We start from the raw sequence: 19,703 nt of genomic DNA on the forward strand, positions 1-19,703 counted from the left end.
CATCTAATTAAAATTTTTTAATTTGACGTCTATTTCCAGTTGGATCCAGCTAAGTTAAATAATTTACGTTCGTGCTTTATGTTTTACATATTACCGCCCCCTTCAAAGAGAAAATGTGTTGGCAAAACAAATGTCTTTCGTGTAGAAAGCATTAGCATTATCAAAGGAAGAGAAATTTTGTAGAATATTTACAATATTTACAATTTCAATGAGAGAGCAAATGAAGTGCTTTAGAGACATAGCGTTTAGGTTTCACAATGCATTCTCACTTGTTTTATGAACACACAAAAGCCTTTTGAGAAGAAAGCATTAGTGTCATCAAAGGAAGAGAAATTTTGTAGAATATTTACAATTGCAATGAGAGAGCAAATGAAGTGCTTTAGAGACATAGCGTTTAGATTTCACAATGCTTTGTCACTTGTTTTATGAACATAGAAATGCCTTTTGAGAAGAAAGCATTATTGTTATTAAAGGAAGAGAAATTTTGTAGAATATTTAAAATATTTACAATTGCAATGAGACAGTAAATGAAGTGCTTTAGAGACATAGCGTTTAGGTCTCACAATGCTTTGTCACTTGTTTTATGAACATAGAAATGCCTTTTGAGAAGAAAGCATTATTGTTATCAAAGGAAGAGAAATTTTGTAGAATATTTAAAATATTTACAATTGCAATGAGACAGTAAATGAAGTGCTTTAGAGACATAGCGTTTAGGTTTCACAATGCTTCGTCACTTGTTTTATAAACATAGAAAAGCCTTTTGAGGAGAAAGCATTAATGGCATCAAAGGAAGAGAAATTTTGTAGAATATTTACAATTGCAATGAGAGAGTAAATGAAATGCTTTAGAGACATAGCGTTTAGGTTTCACGATGCTTTGTCACTTGTTTTATGAACATAGAAAAGCCTTTTGAGAAGAAAGCATTAGTCTTATCAAAGAAAGAGAACTTTTGTAGAATATTTACAATATTTACAATTGCAATGAGACAATAAATGAAGTGCTTTAGAGACATAGCGTTTAGGTTTCACAATGCTTGGTCACTTGTTTTATGAACATAGAAAAGCCTTTTGAGAAGAAAGCATTAGTGGCATCAAAGAGAGAGAACTTTTGTGGAATATTTACAATTGAAATGAGACAGTGAATGAAATGCTTTAGAGACACAGCGTTTAGGTTTCACAATGCTTTGTCACTTGTTTGATGAACATAGAAAAGCCTTTTGAGAAGAAAGCATTAGTGGACTCAAAGGAAGAGAAATTTTGTAGAATATTTAAAATATTTACAATTGCAATGAGACAGTAAATGAAGTGCTTTAGAGACATAGTGGTTAGGTTTCACAATGCTTTGTCACTTGTATTATGAACATAGAAAAGCCTTTTGAGAAGAAAGCATTAGTGGCATTAAAAGAAGACAAATTTTGTAGAATATTTACAATTGCAATGGAAAAGAAAATGAAGTACTTTAGAGACACAGCCTTTAGGTTTCATAATGCCTTGTCACTTGTTTTATGAACTTTCATATATACGAATGCTGGATAGCATATAAAATATAATTTAAAAATATGCTAATGAAATATTATATGACTTAAAAATTGAATTAAAGTTCGAAATATCTAGTAGTTTGAAAGTCTTTGAAATTTTGAAAATCTCTAAGAGATAAGTTTATTAAGTTCTTAAATACTGTTCAAATTTTTCTTAAAATGTCCTGAATGTGGAGTATCAACTATTAAGAATGTTGTTTCAACGATATCTGAAGAAACACCATGAATTTTACAGGCAGTTGAAAGGTTCATAACATCATGTATTATAATCAGGATGGAAATATATAAATAATAGAATATAATAATAAGCTTTGAGAAAAATGACAGGTCCTCTACAAACAAATCAATGTTGCCTTCTGATGTCTATGGGATGCTTAAATACAGTTACACATAAAAAACATCTGTTCCTTATAAAAGGTAACCGGCTTTTAGTATTGTAAGATAAACGTCTGTTTCAGTTTATTGTTATAGCCATAAAATATGTTTAACCTTATTACATTACGTACTTGAAATACAAATAAATATATAAAATAAAATTTTTAATTTAAGGCAAATAAATTGTATCCTCAAATCATGTCATAGAAGTTTAGTAAAAAGAATGTAAAAAAATGTTAACATTACCCTACAACAACAACAACAACAACAACAACAACAACAACAATAATAATAATAATAATAATAATAATAATAATAATAATTGACATATGTCTGTAGTAGCAATTTATGCCGAAGCTATGGTCAGAGGAATCTGACTGGTGAAAAAATAGTACTATTCAGTCAGTTCCTGACCATAGCTGACTCTCCGAATTTAGAAAAAAAAGAAAGAGATTTGGGATTAGGAGTATTCCTAGGGGAACAACAGCAGATGTCCTGTCATGCTTGTATACTCCCTAAGGAGAGGATACAAAGAGTAATACTCATAGTGTAAAACCTCGGGTCAGATTATAGCAAGATAAAATGTAGTCTTTTAGAATTTGTATGATATCCAGACTGCAAAATGTTGAAGGGTAGAATTTTTAATCTCCCTTCAACCTCATCTCCGGGCTTAGGGGACGTATATAAGAAATTTTGAACAGAAAAATTCTGGGAAGAAGGAAACGGTTGACAGGAAAGTGAGCCAGACTGGGTAAAGCTCAAATTCGGAAATGAAATTGTCATAATTTAGGGCTTAAAGTTTTAAAAATCATAAGTGGTTTAAAAGAAATTAAATTTTTAATTTGGGAAGATAAAACTTATTTAAATTTGAATAGCAACACGTATTCTACTATTTATGACAGTTAATTTAAATTCACTTGCTGGACTAAAAAGGTCTGAGCCAGGTAGAACTTTATAAGGGCTTGAAAAAGGGAGGGAAAAGTTGTCTAATGTTATGATATTGAAATTCCCCATAAATTACTAAATCATCGGGTTTAAAATTACTTGCTTTAAAATGAGAATCGCATTTTTTTTTACGTTATAGTAATCATCAGATCTTTTTAGAGCAGTTTTCCATGCTTTTCCAATTTGTGAGTATAAATCTTGGTTTTCAGTTAAGGATCATCGGGTAATTTTCCCTCCATTAAGTAAAAAGGCGGGAATTTTGTTATAGAATACAGTGTATTTTTGTACTCTTCAGTAACTTGAGGCAACAACTTTGTCCATGCAAATATAACCTAATAAGAATTTAATTTCATTTTAGTCTAGTTATAATACTTTCATTAACTCTTTGTACTTCAATATTAGTTTGTAGTCTTTTAGCAGTAGTTTACAAGTGTGTCACATTATTGTTTCTCAAAAACTGTTTAAATTTTGAAGAAGGAGCATTTTTATCACTTAAACGTTTCTTTGGGACCAATTCGAAATATTTGCCTTAAACAATTTATGTAAGTATCAGTAGTTACGCTTTTAGAAGCAAAAGTCCATCTATATCAAGTATCATGACATTTTAGTAGAATCACAATAGTTTAACCCACCAATAGCATCAACAGATAACAGTTCAAAACATTTACATATAGATGGTAATCCTTACATTAGATCAAATTTCTTTTGTTTACGTTTCTTATTACATAGAGACATTTCACAATATTTACAATAATAATATCTTATACTCTTCCTGTCTGATGCTGAGGTGACAGCAAATTTAACACTGAGGAGACACCACTGTCCCAAACTCAGCACAGGCGTTTACAGGTAATTTTGTACGAAAACTTATTGGAATTACAATTTTATACAAATGTTATTTCCTTACAGTTGACACATCGTTAATTTTCTTATACTTAGCGATTATAAAGATTATCTAAACTTTGATGGTATGTAGAGTATAAAATACGAAATAAATTATATTTCTATATGTTGTTCTATATTAAAACATGGAAACGTTCATGAAACAAGCGACGGGGCGTTGAGAAAACCAAACGCTCTGACTCTGAAGCACTTCATTTGCTTTCTCATCGCAATTGTAAATATTCTACAAAATTCCTCTTCCTTTGCTAACACTAATGCTTTCTTTTCAAAACGTTTTTCTCTTGCCAAGCCTTTTTGTCTTTGAAGGGGGAGGTAATATGTAAAATACAAAACATGAAACAAAATTATTTAACTTAATTTGGAACCAGCTGGCAATAGACATTCTTCTTCAAAAGTTGTAATTAAACACATCTCTGTTTCAAAGGCTTTCTCTGCACCATTTCTAGTCATTGCAGAATGTTACGACAGACTTCCCCGCAATTTCTCTGCACTGCGAAATCTTTAGCCTAATCGCTACTCAGGATAAATGCAAAGACTTTCCCGCTATAAATATGACTAGAGTTAGTACGCATTACTTTTTCACGCCTGGCTACCGCTTAAATAAAACACGTCTCTCGCTAAGTGTTTATTTAAAACTTTTGAGATGCAGATTGCCCCATTATGCTCTGCTACTCAACATGATGTTTGCACAGCGTAATCGGGATGTAAGAAATATGTATTGTGCTTATCCAGGGATATTATGGTTCTTCTAAGAGTTTAGGGCATCTATTACGTCGTCTGCATTGTGTGTCACATTTGTTACCACTTCGACCATGGCTAAACGCAGAAATATACCACGACTGTGAAACTCTAAACTATATATATATATTATATGTATACGTGTATAAATGAATGTGTGTATTTATGTATAAACAAAACAATGAAAGTCAAAATACGAAACAAAAACATAAAAAAAGAGAATAAAATTTTAAAAAAAAATCTGAAATCTTTCAGATTTTACATTACGCTCAAAGGGACAATTTTTTAAACTTTTGAGTGTTACCTTTATTTATTAAATGTTCTTTGCACTTAGCCATAAAATTCAAATTAACAGCAATATCGCAAAACGATTTTAAAATGAGCATATCTTTGGAGATAAAAAGTTTTTTTTCCCACCGTAGAGTTTTGCCATTGCTCGCTTTCAAATCGTTGAGTTTGCTACTCATAAATTCGTTAAAGTTTTACAAAATATGAAATTGATTATAAAACGAATTCCAAATTTCAAATTTGGGCTTCCACATGCCCATATTCGCAGCAGGATTACGTCATTCAAAATTCCATGGCTATATGTACCATTGTTTTATCACAATGCGACAAATATACATACATTTACGCAGATTTTTTATTATTTAATTTCTTCAGATATAATGCAGGACTCTAACATTTGGTGGCAACGGTTTGAAAAGTAGACGGACATTTACAGTAATTCAACACGAAATCGCAAAACGAAAACAACAGTCCTTCAGGAAACAAAAAAGCCCCTTTGGTCTAATAATACATAATTGCTAATTCAGAAGTCAAACAACAAATATCAGCGTTATAGTTTCAAATTTTTACAGGACTAGTTTCGATGGTTTTACCGAACCACCATCTTCAGCTGCAAAAGCGCAAATGAACGAGATAGGATATAATGATCAGATAATATAAGAAAGCCTCGGTAAGAATAAGCAAGTGGCGTCATCTGTTGGTGAAACCAGAACTAAAACATAATTTCTTTAAAGGCCAAAGGCAAAGATGGATTGGAATTAGAATCGTTAACTAGAACAGAAAGATTTTTTTGAATGTGAAATGCCTCTAGAAAATCCAGTTCCCCAATGGAAGATGTTTTTTGAATAATTTTGGCAGCAGAAAAATTGAAAGTGTGATTTTCGGACCAACAATCTTAGGCAACACAAGACGTCTGTGTTTCCTTTTTTCTAACATATGCCTCATGTTCCTTGACGCGAAATTTTAAGGCTCTCTTAGTTAGTCTCTTAGGTCCTTGAGTATGGAACTCGGAATTTTATTGATGGGAGAATAAACGATTCGAAAGTTAAATTTCGGCAAAATATGTGCAACTTTATAGCTAATTGATGGAAAGAATGGAATGACAACAGAATTTTTATAATCTTCTAAAACAAGAGTGTGCCTTTTAGTGTGTTGAGATGAGAATTTTTCAACTGCTTGATTGATAATGTTGGGTGAAAAGCTCCTGTCAACAGCTATTGCTTTTAAATAATTTAGTTCTTCATCAAGGGATAGTTTGGAGGAGGAAACTTGAAGAGTACGGAAATCATTGGAATAAAATCAAGCTAACTTTTGTTTAGTCGGATGACAGGATTTAAAGTGTGGTGGAAGGCAAACCGATGAAGGTTTACGGTAAACCATAGTACTGAAGTTGGATGTGTTACGTGTGACCAGAATGTCGAGAAACGGAAGAGAATTGCAAGTCTCAAGTTCAAAAGTGAACTGAATAGCAGGATCAATAGAATTCATTGTTGAAAGAACTTTATTTAAATCATCTTTATTACCTTCGAACAGGGTAAAAGTATCGTCTACGTAGCGGAACCATACCGGGAAGTTTAAAGTTTCAAACAATTTTGATCCATAATAATGCATGTAGATATCAGCCAGGATGGGACTGAGGGGGCTTCCCATGGTTAATCCCTCAGTTTGCTTGTAATATTTATTTTGGAAAACAAAATGTATTTGTGTCAAACAGAGTTTAGTGAGAGAAATTAGTTCATCAATTTCGATGCAAAAGAAATGAAATTCGCGAAGTCTGGTTTCTAGACATCTTAATGCACCCTTCACTGTAACATTGGGGAATTATTATTTTACATCAAAAGAAACCATGAGTAAATTTCGAGGAGAAATGTTTTTAACCTTTTGTACAAACTCTATTGAATTTTTTATGGTGTTAATGTTATTGTCTAATATAGTTGAAATCTAGAAACTAAAAATTTAGCTAATGGATACGAGGCAGTACCTAAATTTGATACAATAGGGCGGAAAGGAATACCACTTTTATGAATTTTGGGAAGAGCATATAATCTGGCACAATTCACAACAGATGGGATAAGCGAATGTTTTAAGTTGCTTGAAATGATTTGTGAAGATTTGATCTCAGTTTTTATTTTTGACAGGTCTGAAGATGAAGAATCTTTAGAGACCGAATTATATGGTCCTTCGTTTAAGAGATTATATGGTTATTCGTGACACCATCGATGTAAGTATCCATTACGACTATCTGATTACCTTTGTCGGCCTTCCAAATGATAATATCCGTGTTAGAATGAATTTCGCGCATTGTATCTCTTTCTCTCGCAGTTAGATTTGGTTTCAAAGGTTTATTTCTGAATTTCACATTATGAGCGATAAGATGCCTAATCATTTCTGTTTGTGAATCTGAAACTTTACTGAACTTAAAAGCTTTTTCGATAAAAGCCAAAATCTTTGGAATCGAAGGTTTACAGGTTTGTGAGAAGTTAAAATTATATTTTAGAATTAAAAATCAGGTCATCCGACTAAACAAAAGTTAGTTTCATTTTATTCCTAAGTTTTCCGTGCTCTTCAAGTTTGCTCCTGCAAACTAAATCTTGATGAAGAACTAAATTATTTAAAAGCAACAGCTATTGACAGGGGCTTTTCACCCAACATTATCAATCAAGCAGTTGAAAAATTCTCATCTCAACACACTAAAAGGCACACTCTTGTTTTAGAAGATTATAAAAATTCTGTTGTCATTCCATTCTTTGCATCAATTAGCTATAAACTTGCACATATTTTGCAGAAATTTAACTTTAGGGTCATTTATTCTCATATTAATAAAATTCCGAGTTCCATACTCAAGGACCTCCTTCCGGATATGAATTCCTGTGGTATTTATAGGATTCATTGCCAGTGTGGTTTAATTTACATTAGCCAAACTAAGAGAGCCTTAAAAGTTCGCGTCATGGAAAATGAGGCATATGTTAGAAAAAAGGAAACACAGAAGTCTTCTGTTGCCCAACATTGTTGGTCCGAAAATCACACTTTCAATTTTTCTGCTGTCAAAATTATTCAAAAAGCATCTTTCATTGGAGAACTGGATTTTCCAGAGGCATTTCATATTCAAAAAAATATTTCTGTTCTAGTTAATGATCCTAATTCCAATCCATCTTTGCCTTCTGGCTTTAAAGAAATTATGTTTTAGTTCTGGTTTCATCAACAGATGGCGCCACTAGCTTATTTTCTGATCAGGCTTTCTTATCTAATCATTATTTCCTATCTTGTTCATTTGCGGTTTTGCAACTGAGGATGGTGGTTCGGTAAAACCATCGAAACTAGTCCTGTGAAAATTTTAAAAATATAACTCTGATTTTTATTGTTTGACTTCTGAATTAGTATTTGTTCGGCGTGTTATAGTGTCTTAATACATAATTGACTTTATTCAATTGCACTAATATAAGATAATTAATAAAGATTTAAGAATTTTCAATAGAGCTAAAAGCAAGTATTTAATTATGTGGACTTCTCTCACCAAAAGCCAGTCGGATGACTAAAAATGTGCAAACAAACAAATAAAAACGCAATAAGATGGAATATGTGACATATTAGAAAGAAGTTTCAAGAGGGTGAATGTTGTGTTAAAGTAGCGATACTAAACATCAATAAATTTAAAAAATCACGTTTGTCTTTCATTTTAAATATAAAGAGTAGAAGCAATGTGGAAATGAAATTTTTGCTAAGATTGTGCGATTGATTGCAAAATTCTTCATCTATCCTACTTTTACATGTAGTTAATAAGTCTCATCTCGCAACTAACTAGACAATATTTAATTACGTTTTATTTTCATTTAATAATGCATTTATTTTTTATAGTTTTTATGTCTGTTTTTTAATCATTCATTTTTTCATAGTATAAACCTCCATGCATAACAACTTTAAATACTCGTATAAGTCTAAAATGGACAGGGTTTATTAATGAGTATAATTTAAAACGTATTTTGAATGTAGCGATGTTATATTTGGCACATATATTATTTACATTCTACTCATAATTGGCAAAATTATTAATTATTTTCTTTTTATTTTTCCTTTTTTATTTTTATCATACAAATTTTGGTACTTTCTCGGAATTACGTTGTTAGTTTGTGTATATACAAAGAGTCTTAACACATTTAGAACGATTTTACGCGTCGCCGTCGTTTAGATAACGCTTATACACCTTAAAATCCATAAGATGTTCGAACAGGTGACTGTTGCAAGAATTGGGATAACTTATTTATTTTAAAAGCAATTACTACCAACGTTTTGCAGCTGATTACATAATATAGCTGCTTTCTGAAATAGTAATCAGAAAGTTTGTGTTGCCACAAATATTTTTATTATTTAATCCGCTTTGTGACAATATTTTTCGTCATGTTTCCAACTTGCGCGCACAGTTTAAAATATTCTGCTTCATAATTTAATTCCATATTTAATATATACCTTTTATAACATCTGGAAACTACTGTGAACCTAAAATTCTAAAAATTTCATGTTAAATTTTTTATTTTATTTTGAGTTGAGTTTATAAAATGTATTTTATTAAAAAAATTTGTAATGTTTTCGTCCGTAAAATTTTTCAATATTAAAATATTCATCAGATTGTTGGTTCAGTTAGAAAATAGTGCCCGTATAAAGAATTCCAGCAAATTTCAAGTATGTACCATTAGCCATTTTTAAAATATCATGCGCGCAAGGTGGAAACATGGCAAAAAATTTTGTCACAAACAGGGTTAAATTACAAAAATATTTGTGGCAACACAAACTTTCTGGTTACTAGTTTCCAAAGCAGCTATATCATGTAGTCAGCTGTAAAAAGTTGAAAGTAATTGCTTTTAAAATAAATCAAATATCCCAATCCTTGCAATAGTCACATATTCGAAAATCATGAGGGGTTTAAGGTGTATGAGTCCCCTTAAAATGTATATATTTATAATTTAAATCTTCTATTGGATGCCTGTTATTTTGGACCAAGTTTTGCATGGAGGCTCATGAACATAGCATAAATGCGTCAGAAAATTATAAATTCATATCATTACTAGGGTTTATAAAATAAATCCAAAGTGAAAAATATTGTTTGCTAAAGTGTGCAATGAAGTAAGAATATTCATCAGGTCGAAATGTGTGTTTTAATCATAAACCTTATTCATAAGTTTCTAAGGTGTTATCATCCTAAAGTGAGGCCTGTTTCTAGCACCATTTATTCGGTGAAACTATGAGCCTTTAAAACAAGTAGAATACATAAATTATCTTTTGCAACCTGGAAGATTATATAAGGATTAACGGGAAAAGATTCCTTCTTTAAAGCTATAGCAACAGACAATTAAGAAATATGAAAAACTAATTTTATTCAGTCCTTTCTGCCATTTTGAGCTGATGCAAAATAATAACCTTTAAATGTACCAGTTAAAGGACTACCATAAATAAATTTCATTTTATGAAAGGATATGCAAAATGTTTACAACCAAGCTCTGATTGATGCAGCATTGGTCTAAAAGTAACAATATTTGAAATTTTTGAGTTATAACTATGAACACTAAACCAGATGAATACTGAAGGAGGAGCGATATTTGAGATACGTTTCAAATGCCATATTCTAAAGACAAATTAAAGTTTATTTTCACTGTATGTTTAACTTATGCAGTTTATTTATACATATTACATAATTATAAATATTTTTAACAAAGGGGCCCACCAGCGGCCGAGCGGTAAAGTCGCTGAACACTGGTAGTTCGGTCCGAGGTTCGAATCCCGCGAACGGGCTGGCTGCATGGGCGTTTTCGTGGTTTTCCTCATATGCAACGTGTATACGAGCCAGTTTCCCTTAGAAAGTCCTCCACGAAGGCATCCCTACACTTAGGCAGATAGCCCTCGAGGCTTTGTCGTAATCACACACACACTTTTAATAAAGTTTTTAGCCCAAATGGGGTTATCTTAGAAGGGATATTAGTCTCGAAACGGCATTTTGCGACGAATCACTTTTCAAATTGTTGCCACAAATATTATCTCCCCGTATTATATTTAAAGGAACTAAATAACGAAGAATCTACATGCATGCATGTATGTTTCTCGCATTGTGAAATAAAACGTCACGTAGAGTCATCAAAATTTGAAAATTTGAGCCTCGAATTTAAAAGCGAGTCATCAAAATTTGAATAATATAGTCCTCCACCCGAATATGGGCACCTAGAAGTCCCAATTTGAAATTTGTTTTATTGTCTATTTCATATTTTGTAAAACTTTAACAAATTTTTGATTAACAAACTCAAAATTTTAAAGCGAGTAATGGCAACACTGTAAGGAATAAACCGCTTTTCATCTCCAGTGCGCGAGGCTGTCTATCGGAAATTCTAAAGATATGCTGTTATTAAATATTTTAGCTCGATGTGGCGTAAGCCGAAATGCTCTCAAAACACATATGTGTCTGTAAATGAAAGAAACGGCCCAAAATCTTAAAACTTTCAGATTTTTTTAATGTAATAAAGCAAATGTATTTAGGAAAGACTGACAAGAGCTTATGGTGAATAATAATCGCTTAATAACTAATAATCGTTTTTTGTGTTCAGAAATGCATTCCAGAGTATTTGGGTAATAGTAAATAACTAGAGATAAAGTAGAAGTGCATTTGGCTGCCTAGTCCTATAAAATGGACCATAATTTAAATAAAATTTTTAAAAGTTTTGAATTTGGCAAAGTTGGTCCAATTTAATTTGCTCAAGTAACACTATTTCGTAAACAGTGATTTGTACGTAATAACATATTTCATGAATTTTTTTTCAAGCAGCCCATATCTGTAATAGCGGAATTTAAAGCTTGTTTTCTTAATCTTTAACATTAAATTTTCTCTAAACACAAAAAAAAAAAAAAAAAAAAAAAAAAATTAAGAAAATTTTTGACTCTGTTTGCAAATTTAAACATAAAAAATGCAGTATTTTACGTATTTTTCATAATAAAAGCGTATTTTTACTAAACACGGTATAAATGTAAATGCGAAATGCCTTAGGTCATGGCGACCTGAAAAAAAGAACGAAAAACAAAAGCAGTTTACTTGTTGAAATAAAATAATCAAAAACAGACGGCATCTTGTTCTTAATAAGGAAAAACTTAACGTAATTTCGAAAAGAAAGAAGAGGAAAACATTTCTAACAACGTAAAACATTAAATATTAAACAGGATTAGATTGTCTTGTTTGATTACGTCAAATCATTTTAGGGCTATCTGGCTAGGAGTAGGGATGCCTTCTTGGAAAACATTCTGATCAAACCTAGCTCATATTCACATGTTGCACGATAAAAACCATAAAAATGGCCATGAAATCAGCCCCTTCGTCAATAAAAAAAAACATTCTTAAATATTTACATGTTAGGAATTTTACAAATAATTCTTAAGAATATTATTCTCGCTTTAAGTGACATAATTAAAATTATGACTCTTATTCAATAAACATTCCATTCTAGAACAACAGTCAATAAGTAAAGTTGTAATATGTAAAACATAGTAATATAATTAATCTATCTAAAAAATTTAAAAAATACACTAATATCAAAAAGTATTATCGCTGATAGCGAGTATGTTAAACTGCAAAATTTTCAAACGTTACAAAAATATAAATTTTGTGTAGTATAATATGTGTCACAATAACATATGTGTGTCAAGTAATTTTATATAAAAGATCCACCAAATGTTTTTTAGTGTTCAAAATATTTTTTTCGAGTTTGAATATTACCTTCGTTTCCGGCCATGTTGTCCGTTCGGCCATCTTGTCCATCCACAGACAGTGTATGCTGGTGAACAATTTCCGGCTCTTCTTTCGGTTCATCATTACGAAGAGTGACCGGATTTTCTTTGGATATCTCGTTACCTTGCTCGTCGAGGAGCTTGACCGCCGTCGTTTCGACCTCAACGATGCCCTCCGCTCGTTCTTCATTCTCGCTACCGCCCCTACGGTTCTTCCTCGCGTGCATGGTGTACACGCCGTTGTGTCCTGTTGGCAAGGAAAAGGATTATTATCTGTCCAATTGGGAATGGGTGAACCGCCAAAATCAAATTCTTAATAGGTAAAAGAACTCTCTTTGCAGTTCTTAGAAATGTAACGTCTTGCCTCGCGACCTCTGCCGAATTTTTTTTTTTTTTTTTTTTTTAAGTCCAAAGGGATTTGAATCCCGAAGGACACTATTAGTTTCGTTTTGGCATTTTGCGTCGGACTCATAAATGTCGGTTCACTTTTCAAACTGTTGCCACAAAATGTTAGAGTCCTGCATTATATTTGAAGAAATTAAATAATGAAAATCTGCGTAAATGTATGTATATTTCTCACATTGTCATAAAATAACGGTACATAGAGTCATCGAATTTTGAATAACGTAATCCTCGAACGAATATGAGCATGTGGAAGACCAAATTTGAAATTTGAAATTTGTTTTATCATCGATTTCCTATTTTTTAAAACTTTGACGAATTTTTGATTAACAAACTCAAGGATTTCAAAGCGAGCAATGGCAACGTTGTGCAGAAAAAACATTTTTATCTCCAGCGCGTGAGTCTCTGTATCGGAAATTCTAAAGATATGCTCGTTTTAAAACTATTTTGCGATATTGCTGTTGTACCTGATCTTATGGTTTAACTGCGAGGAACATGATATTTAATAAAGAAAGGTAACACACAAAATGTTAAAAAAACGCCCCTTTGGACGTAATTTAAAATCTGAAACATTTCAGATTTTTTTTTTTTTTTTTTTTTTGTCATGGATTACGTCTGAGTAACTATCAGTTACAAAACATCAAATGCATTTCATGAATAATAATTAATTTAATCAAAATACATAAATGTGAGGTACTTAAGAACTTATATTGTTTTTAATAAAGATAATTAACAAAATTGATGGAAATGCCTGTCGGAAATAAAACAAGAATAACAAAGGACAAATTTCAAGTTCGTTTTGCTTAATTTGAAATTAAATTATAAATTTTAATTAAGAATTTAAAATGTCACACATTAATTAAAGTAGCATTAAATTAAAAATAGAAACGTTGCTAATTTAAGACTTAATTTGAAAACTACTACTGATTTTTCACAGCTAAATTTTATGCTATGAATTTATTTATTTCATATTATCTAAGATTTTCAAAAAGCAAAGGAATAAAATATTAAAACTAATTTAGAATATGTTTAAGGTAACTTTTAGCCAAAAAGAGCAATTTGTCTAGGAGAGTTATTAATTTCCTTTCGGCATTTAGCGTTGGTTCACTATGAACGGCGTTTCACTTTTCAAATTGTTACCACCAAATATTATCTCCTTGCATTATATTTAAAGAAGTTAAACAATGAATAATCTGCATGAATGTATGTATCTCTCTCGCACTGTGAAAAAACAACGGTACATAGAGACATCAAATTTTGAAGAACGTAGTCCTCCATTCGAATAGAGGCATTTAGAAGCCCAAATTTGGAATTTGGAATTTGTTTTATTACCTATTTCATATTTTATAAAATTTTAACCTATCTTTGATTAAAGAAACTCAACGATTTATAAACTAGCAATGGTAACACTGTACGTTGAAAAAAAAGCACTTTACCTCCAGCGCACGAGACTGTGTCTCAGAAATTTTAAAGATATACTGCTTTGCTGTCTTTAAATAATTTGTGGTATTGCTGTTGAATTGAATTTTATATAGTTTTAAGGGGACTCATACACCTTAAACCCCTCATGATCTTCGAATATGTGACTGTTGCAAGAATTGGGATATTTTATTTATTTTGTAAGCAATTACTTCCAACTTTTTACAGCTGACTACATAATATAGCTGCTTTGGAAATTGATAACCAGAAATTTTGTGTTGCCACAAATACTTTTGTAATTTAATCCTCTTTGTGACAAAATATTTCGCCATGTTTCCACCTTGCGCGCATGATATTTTAAAAATGGCTAATGGTACATACTTGAAATTGGATGGAATTCTTTATATGGTCACTATTTTCTAACTGAAACAGCAATCTGATGAATATTTTAATATCGAAAAATTTTATGGACGAAAACATTACAAATTTTTTTAATAAATTACATTTTATAAACTCAACTCCAAATAAAATAAAAATTTAACATGAAATTTTTAGAATTTTAGGTTCACAGTAGTTTCTAAATGTTATAAAAGCTATATATTAAATATGAAATTAAATTATGAAACAGAATGTTTTAAACTGTGCGCGCAAGTTGGAAACATGACGAAAAATGTTGTCACGAAGCGGATTAAATTATAAAAATATTTGTGGCAACACAAACTTTCTGATTACTATTTCAGAAAGCAGCTATGTTATGTAGCCAGCTATAAAATGTTTTTAGTAATTGCTTTTAAAATAAATAAGTTATCCCAATTCTTGCAACAGTCACCTATTCCAACATCTTATGGGTTTTAAGGTGTATGAGTCCCCTTAAGAAGATAATATTTAATAAATAAAGGTAACACACAAACGTTAAAAAAGCGCCCCTTTGGGCGTAATATAAAATCTGAAAGCTTTCCTATTTTTAGTTGTTTAGTTTTTGGTTTGTGTAATTATTTTAACTTCCGGTTATCGATTTAGAAATATTATCCGAATCTGAAAATATAATTTTTCCCCAAACTTTCTCATACATGTTCACGATCGCTTTACGTTTAGATCACTTAGTCGATATTTTATACATTCCATTTATCTTTATTGCTTTTTGCCAATATAATTTACCGACTTATTCATAAAACATGTTCTAAAATTCAAAGGTACAAAATGCTTCCTTTACATTATGCATACTGTTACCTCATCTTTCAGTTATTAATTTATTCACTTGGAGTACAAACTACTTTGAGCATAAGAGTACATTAATCATTTTCGATACCTTTATAACCCATATTAACCTGACCCGCTTTTTATGTTGTAACGTAGCGCTTTTTATGTTGTAACGTAGCGCTTTTTATGTTGTAACGTTTCATTACGGATCGAAATAGCTGATGCATTTGAATTGTAGTATTATAACCCGTGATCTTCTATTTTACAAAATGCACGCAGGAGAATAATCGGGAAGCAAGCTAGCCGAAGTAGAAAGGCTGTTCTGTTTCGTTTCACGCAGATTGCTAACTAGACGTTACGCATGAACAGTTATGATAGTTATTATTTATTACCTTTCCCGTTTTTGTGATTTTCAGCCTTCCTCTCCCTGGAGGGGCGTTCGGCGCTTGCAGATCCTGTGTCCGTCACTGTCCTGCGAGATGCGAGTTGGGCTTTGAGACACCTGGAATTGGCCCTAATTCGGTCCATCAGAATTTTGCCAGGCTCCTCCTCTTCTGCTTCATCTTCCGCATCGAACGGATGACGGGGAGGGGGAGGCTCTCTTGTTTTCGATCTGCTTACCTCGCGCTTTTTCTACAAGATGGGGAAAAAATCCTTTCATACATTTTTAGATATATATATGCGTACATACCAATAAAATAAATAAAATTCTAGCCATAATTTGCAATAGTCTTTTAACTCTATATTTTAGTTTGGTTATCCCCCTTCTTATCCTAAATACTATAATAACTGCTTATAATAAATCTCCCTAAACTGCGTCATTTCAAGATTATCTTTCTTATATGATACTTAGCTAACATTAATGACGCAGATACTTACGAAACGCTTCAGCCAATGATAACTTCAAATTTGGGTACCAAAATTTAAAATAAACGAATAGGGATAAAGCTAATCTAAAATTAAGTCTTATGGAACAGAGTTTTCATCTTGGACACACCGCATTCTCTTTCTCCGTATTCCTCTACGAAGATGCTGCTGCTTATTTCTCTATCTAAGTTAAATGTTGTATAGATGTAGAAAAGGCATAAATGCGAATCAAACATGGGAACGCAGATTGTGCGGCATGATTTACGCTGAGAATGTGCTTCGTTAGAATAAAAAAGGGATCAAATAAGCACGACTGCATGTATGCACCAAGTTTCATCATACCGTAAATCATGTTCTCTGCAATGTCAGTAAAGTAATAAGTTATTACATATATATGCAATTTACTACCCTTATATTTCCTTAATTATTTATTAATTTACTACCCTTATGCATACCCTTGTAGAGTTCTATTCTTATATTTCATACCTCTATACCTAGTGACTAGATTTACAGCAAGAAAGAACAGAAATGTCTTAAGGGGGCTCATACACCTTAAACCCCTTATGATTTTTGAATATGTGACTGTTGCAAGAATTGGGATATTTTATTTATTTTAAAAGCAATTACTTCCAACATTTTACAGCTCACTACATAATACAGCTGCTTTGGGAACGAGTAACCCAAAAGTTTATGTTGCCACAAATATTTTTATAATTTAATCCTCTGACAAAATTTTTTTGTCATGTTTCCACCTTGCGCGCATGATATTTTAAAAGTGGTTAATGGTAAATACTTGAAGTTGGATGGAATTCTTTACATGGGCCCTATTTTCTAACTGAACCAAAAATCTGATGAATATTTTAATAGTAAACAACTTTATGCACGAAAACATTACAGACTTTTTAATAAAATTCATTTTATAAACTCAACTCCAAATAAAATAAAAATTTAACATGAAATTCTTAGAATGTTTGGTTCACAGTAGTTTCCAAATATTATAAAAGTGATATATTTAATATGGAATTAAATTATGCAATAGAATGTTTTAAACTGTGCGCGCAAGCTGGAAACATGACGAAAAATTTTGTCACAAAGCGGATTAAATTATAAAAATATTTGTGGCCAACACACTTTCTGATTACTATTTCAGAAAGCAGCTATATTATGTAGTCAGCTGTAAAAAGTTGAAAGTAATTGCTTTTAAAATAAATAAGTTATCCCAATTTTTGCAACAGTCACAAAGTTCTTATGGGTATTAAGGTGTATGAGTCCCTTTAAAACTTCAAAATGCACATCAGAAGTGAGAACGATAGTGTAATGAAACGCAGCTACTTAACTTTTAGAAAACCGAAGTCTTCGTTAACCTATATGCTTAAAATACCGAAACTCCTGTCCTCGTCCATTTCCCGTCCCGCCCGTTTCCTCCCCATCCCGTCTTAACGCATACAGAGGTGTGAAGATTTCTACTTCCTAGCAAAGAAGCTTCCATTAGCCTCTTAGGACAAGCTGTCTGCAATTAACTGATACAATGCATCTGGGGCACCTGCTACGTTAAGGAGAAGGAAGAAAACAACATCGCAATCTCGGCCGTTTCGGGCGGTTGTGGTCGTTTGAATGAAAGGTCATCTCGGGCGTTTTGGCCTCCAAAACGTTAACCCTGGGCTGTAGCTGATGTACGAAGACATAAGATGCGTGTTGCATACATAAGTAATCAAATAAGGGTTATTGCAGAACTTTCAATGAGCTTTCTTTCTTTATGTAATAAACAAAATTTTCCTCATGCTCATTCAAAAGTTTCTTTGAAAAAATACGCTTTTAAACTAAATTAATAAAGAATTCAGATTATCTTTGCATGAAAAAAGATACTATTATTATATGTTCCATAAGACTATGATTGCTTCAGTTGGAAACTAGAGGATAAAAATTGAAAAACTGTTTATAGTAGCCAAGGTGTCATGTATCAACCCTACATTCTAGCAAATGATATAATACTAATTGAAGGTAATAACTGATTTGAATTAAAAATGGAAAATAAATATGCATGGTATCAATAGAACAATAAAATTCAGTCCTAGTAGAAATGAATGCAGTTGTTAATGGCCCGTGGAAAATTTGAAAAGCGCAAAATATTTAATGCATGCGAAATTATAAAAACAAATATTAAGATTCTTAACTCTACCGGACACGTGCTGCTTTCTTGCGTTAAGATTTTACCGCATGCGAAAAAAAATCTGATGTGTACAACCACATGACTTCCTTGTACGGAATATTAAATTATACGCATTTTTTTCTTGAATTTCATTTAAATTGATTGGATTGAATTAAATCTACTTCGTCGACAGCGAGTAAACCACAATAGAATAAACGAACTCTTTAAAATTCACTATATTTGTTTACTATAACGACACTCTGAATGCACAAAATTTATATCATTTGAAGAATTATCGTTGCCACATGTTCTATTCAAGTACTATAATAAAGCTAAAACGATGTATGAAAGAAATTAAGCAAACAGAACAGAAAGAAACAGTTTTTCACAGACGATTGAGTATTTCTCATTCAATTAATTCAGTTCTCCCTTCGCGACAAAGCAAAAAAAAATACGTAAAAACTCAAAATATCCGCATTAAAAATTACGAAGTAAATCTTAAACATTTATTTCCTCGAAAAAATTCCAGAAAGGATTAAGCATGATTTAATTCGCAATAATAAATGAAGGCGTTATTTTTGTGTTGTGAAGCTTAGTCTCTGTAGATTGGCAACAAATCTACAATTCTGCTGTTTCAAACGTAAACAAATATGTCCGCCATGTTATTTAAAACTTAACCGCACTTGAACAGCTTTTAAATTGTTGATAATTGTACAAATATTGCTTCAGAATTACGAAAGGCATAAAAACCTTAACCGGAAGATAAGAACAACATAATTCAATCATTTTTAAAGCAAAAAATGTACAATTTACAAACATATAAGAGTAAAGAAACTGAGATCACTGAGCCGGGTAGCAGAGTGGATATATATATAAATATATTTATAAACGTTTGGTGCGGCAGATTGCAACCAAAATACGAAGTGCACATCTACATGTTATAGCAGTCCTATATACAAAATTTCAACGTTCTGAGGCTACTCGTTTTTGAGTTATGCGAGATACATACGTACGTACGTACGTACATACGTTCGTACAGACGCCACGAAAAATTCTCTTCAGTATTGATTTTAAAGCAGTTTTATATTTTTGGGGGGGAGAAAAAGTCTTTTATTCTGTCCT

At 31.8% G+C, this 19,703-nt stretch overlaps 1 protein-coding gene across 3 annotated transcripts in view; it reads right to left on the reverse strand.

The window, feature by feature from the left end:
- The window catches only part of LOC118185039 (uncharacterized), a 337,637-nt gene that overhangs the window by 73,361 nt on the left and 244,573 nt on the right, over positions 1 to 19,703 (reverse strand). For all 3 annotated transcript variants that reach the window (XM_085816092.1, XM_085816093.1, XM_085816094.1), the window contains 2 exons: positions 15,958 to 16,198; positions 12,534 to 12,791 (listed from right to left, as the gene is read on the reverse strand). In XM_085816092.1, coding sequence (XP_085672218.1) covers positions 12,534 to 12,791; positions 15,958 to 16,198 — 499 coding nt within the window. The remainder of the gene's footprint in view (positions 1 to 12,533; positions 12,792 to 15,957; positions 16,199 to 19,703) is intronic.

This window comes from Stegodyphus dumicola, chromosome 4 (genome assembly GCF_044657685.1).
Source record: "Stegodyphus dumicola isolate Sdum_Otavi_A_Nest chromosome 4, ASM4465768v1".
Classification (NCBI taxonomy): domain Eukaryota; kingdom Metazoa; phylum Arthropoda; class Arachnida; order Araneae; family Eresidae; genus Stegodyphus; species Stegodyphus dumicola.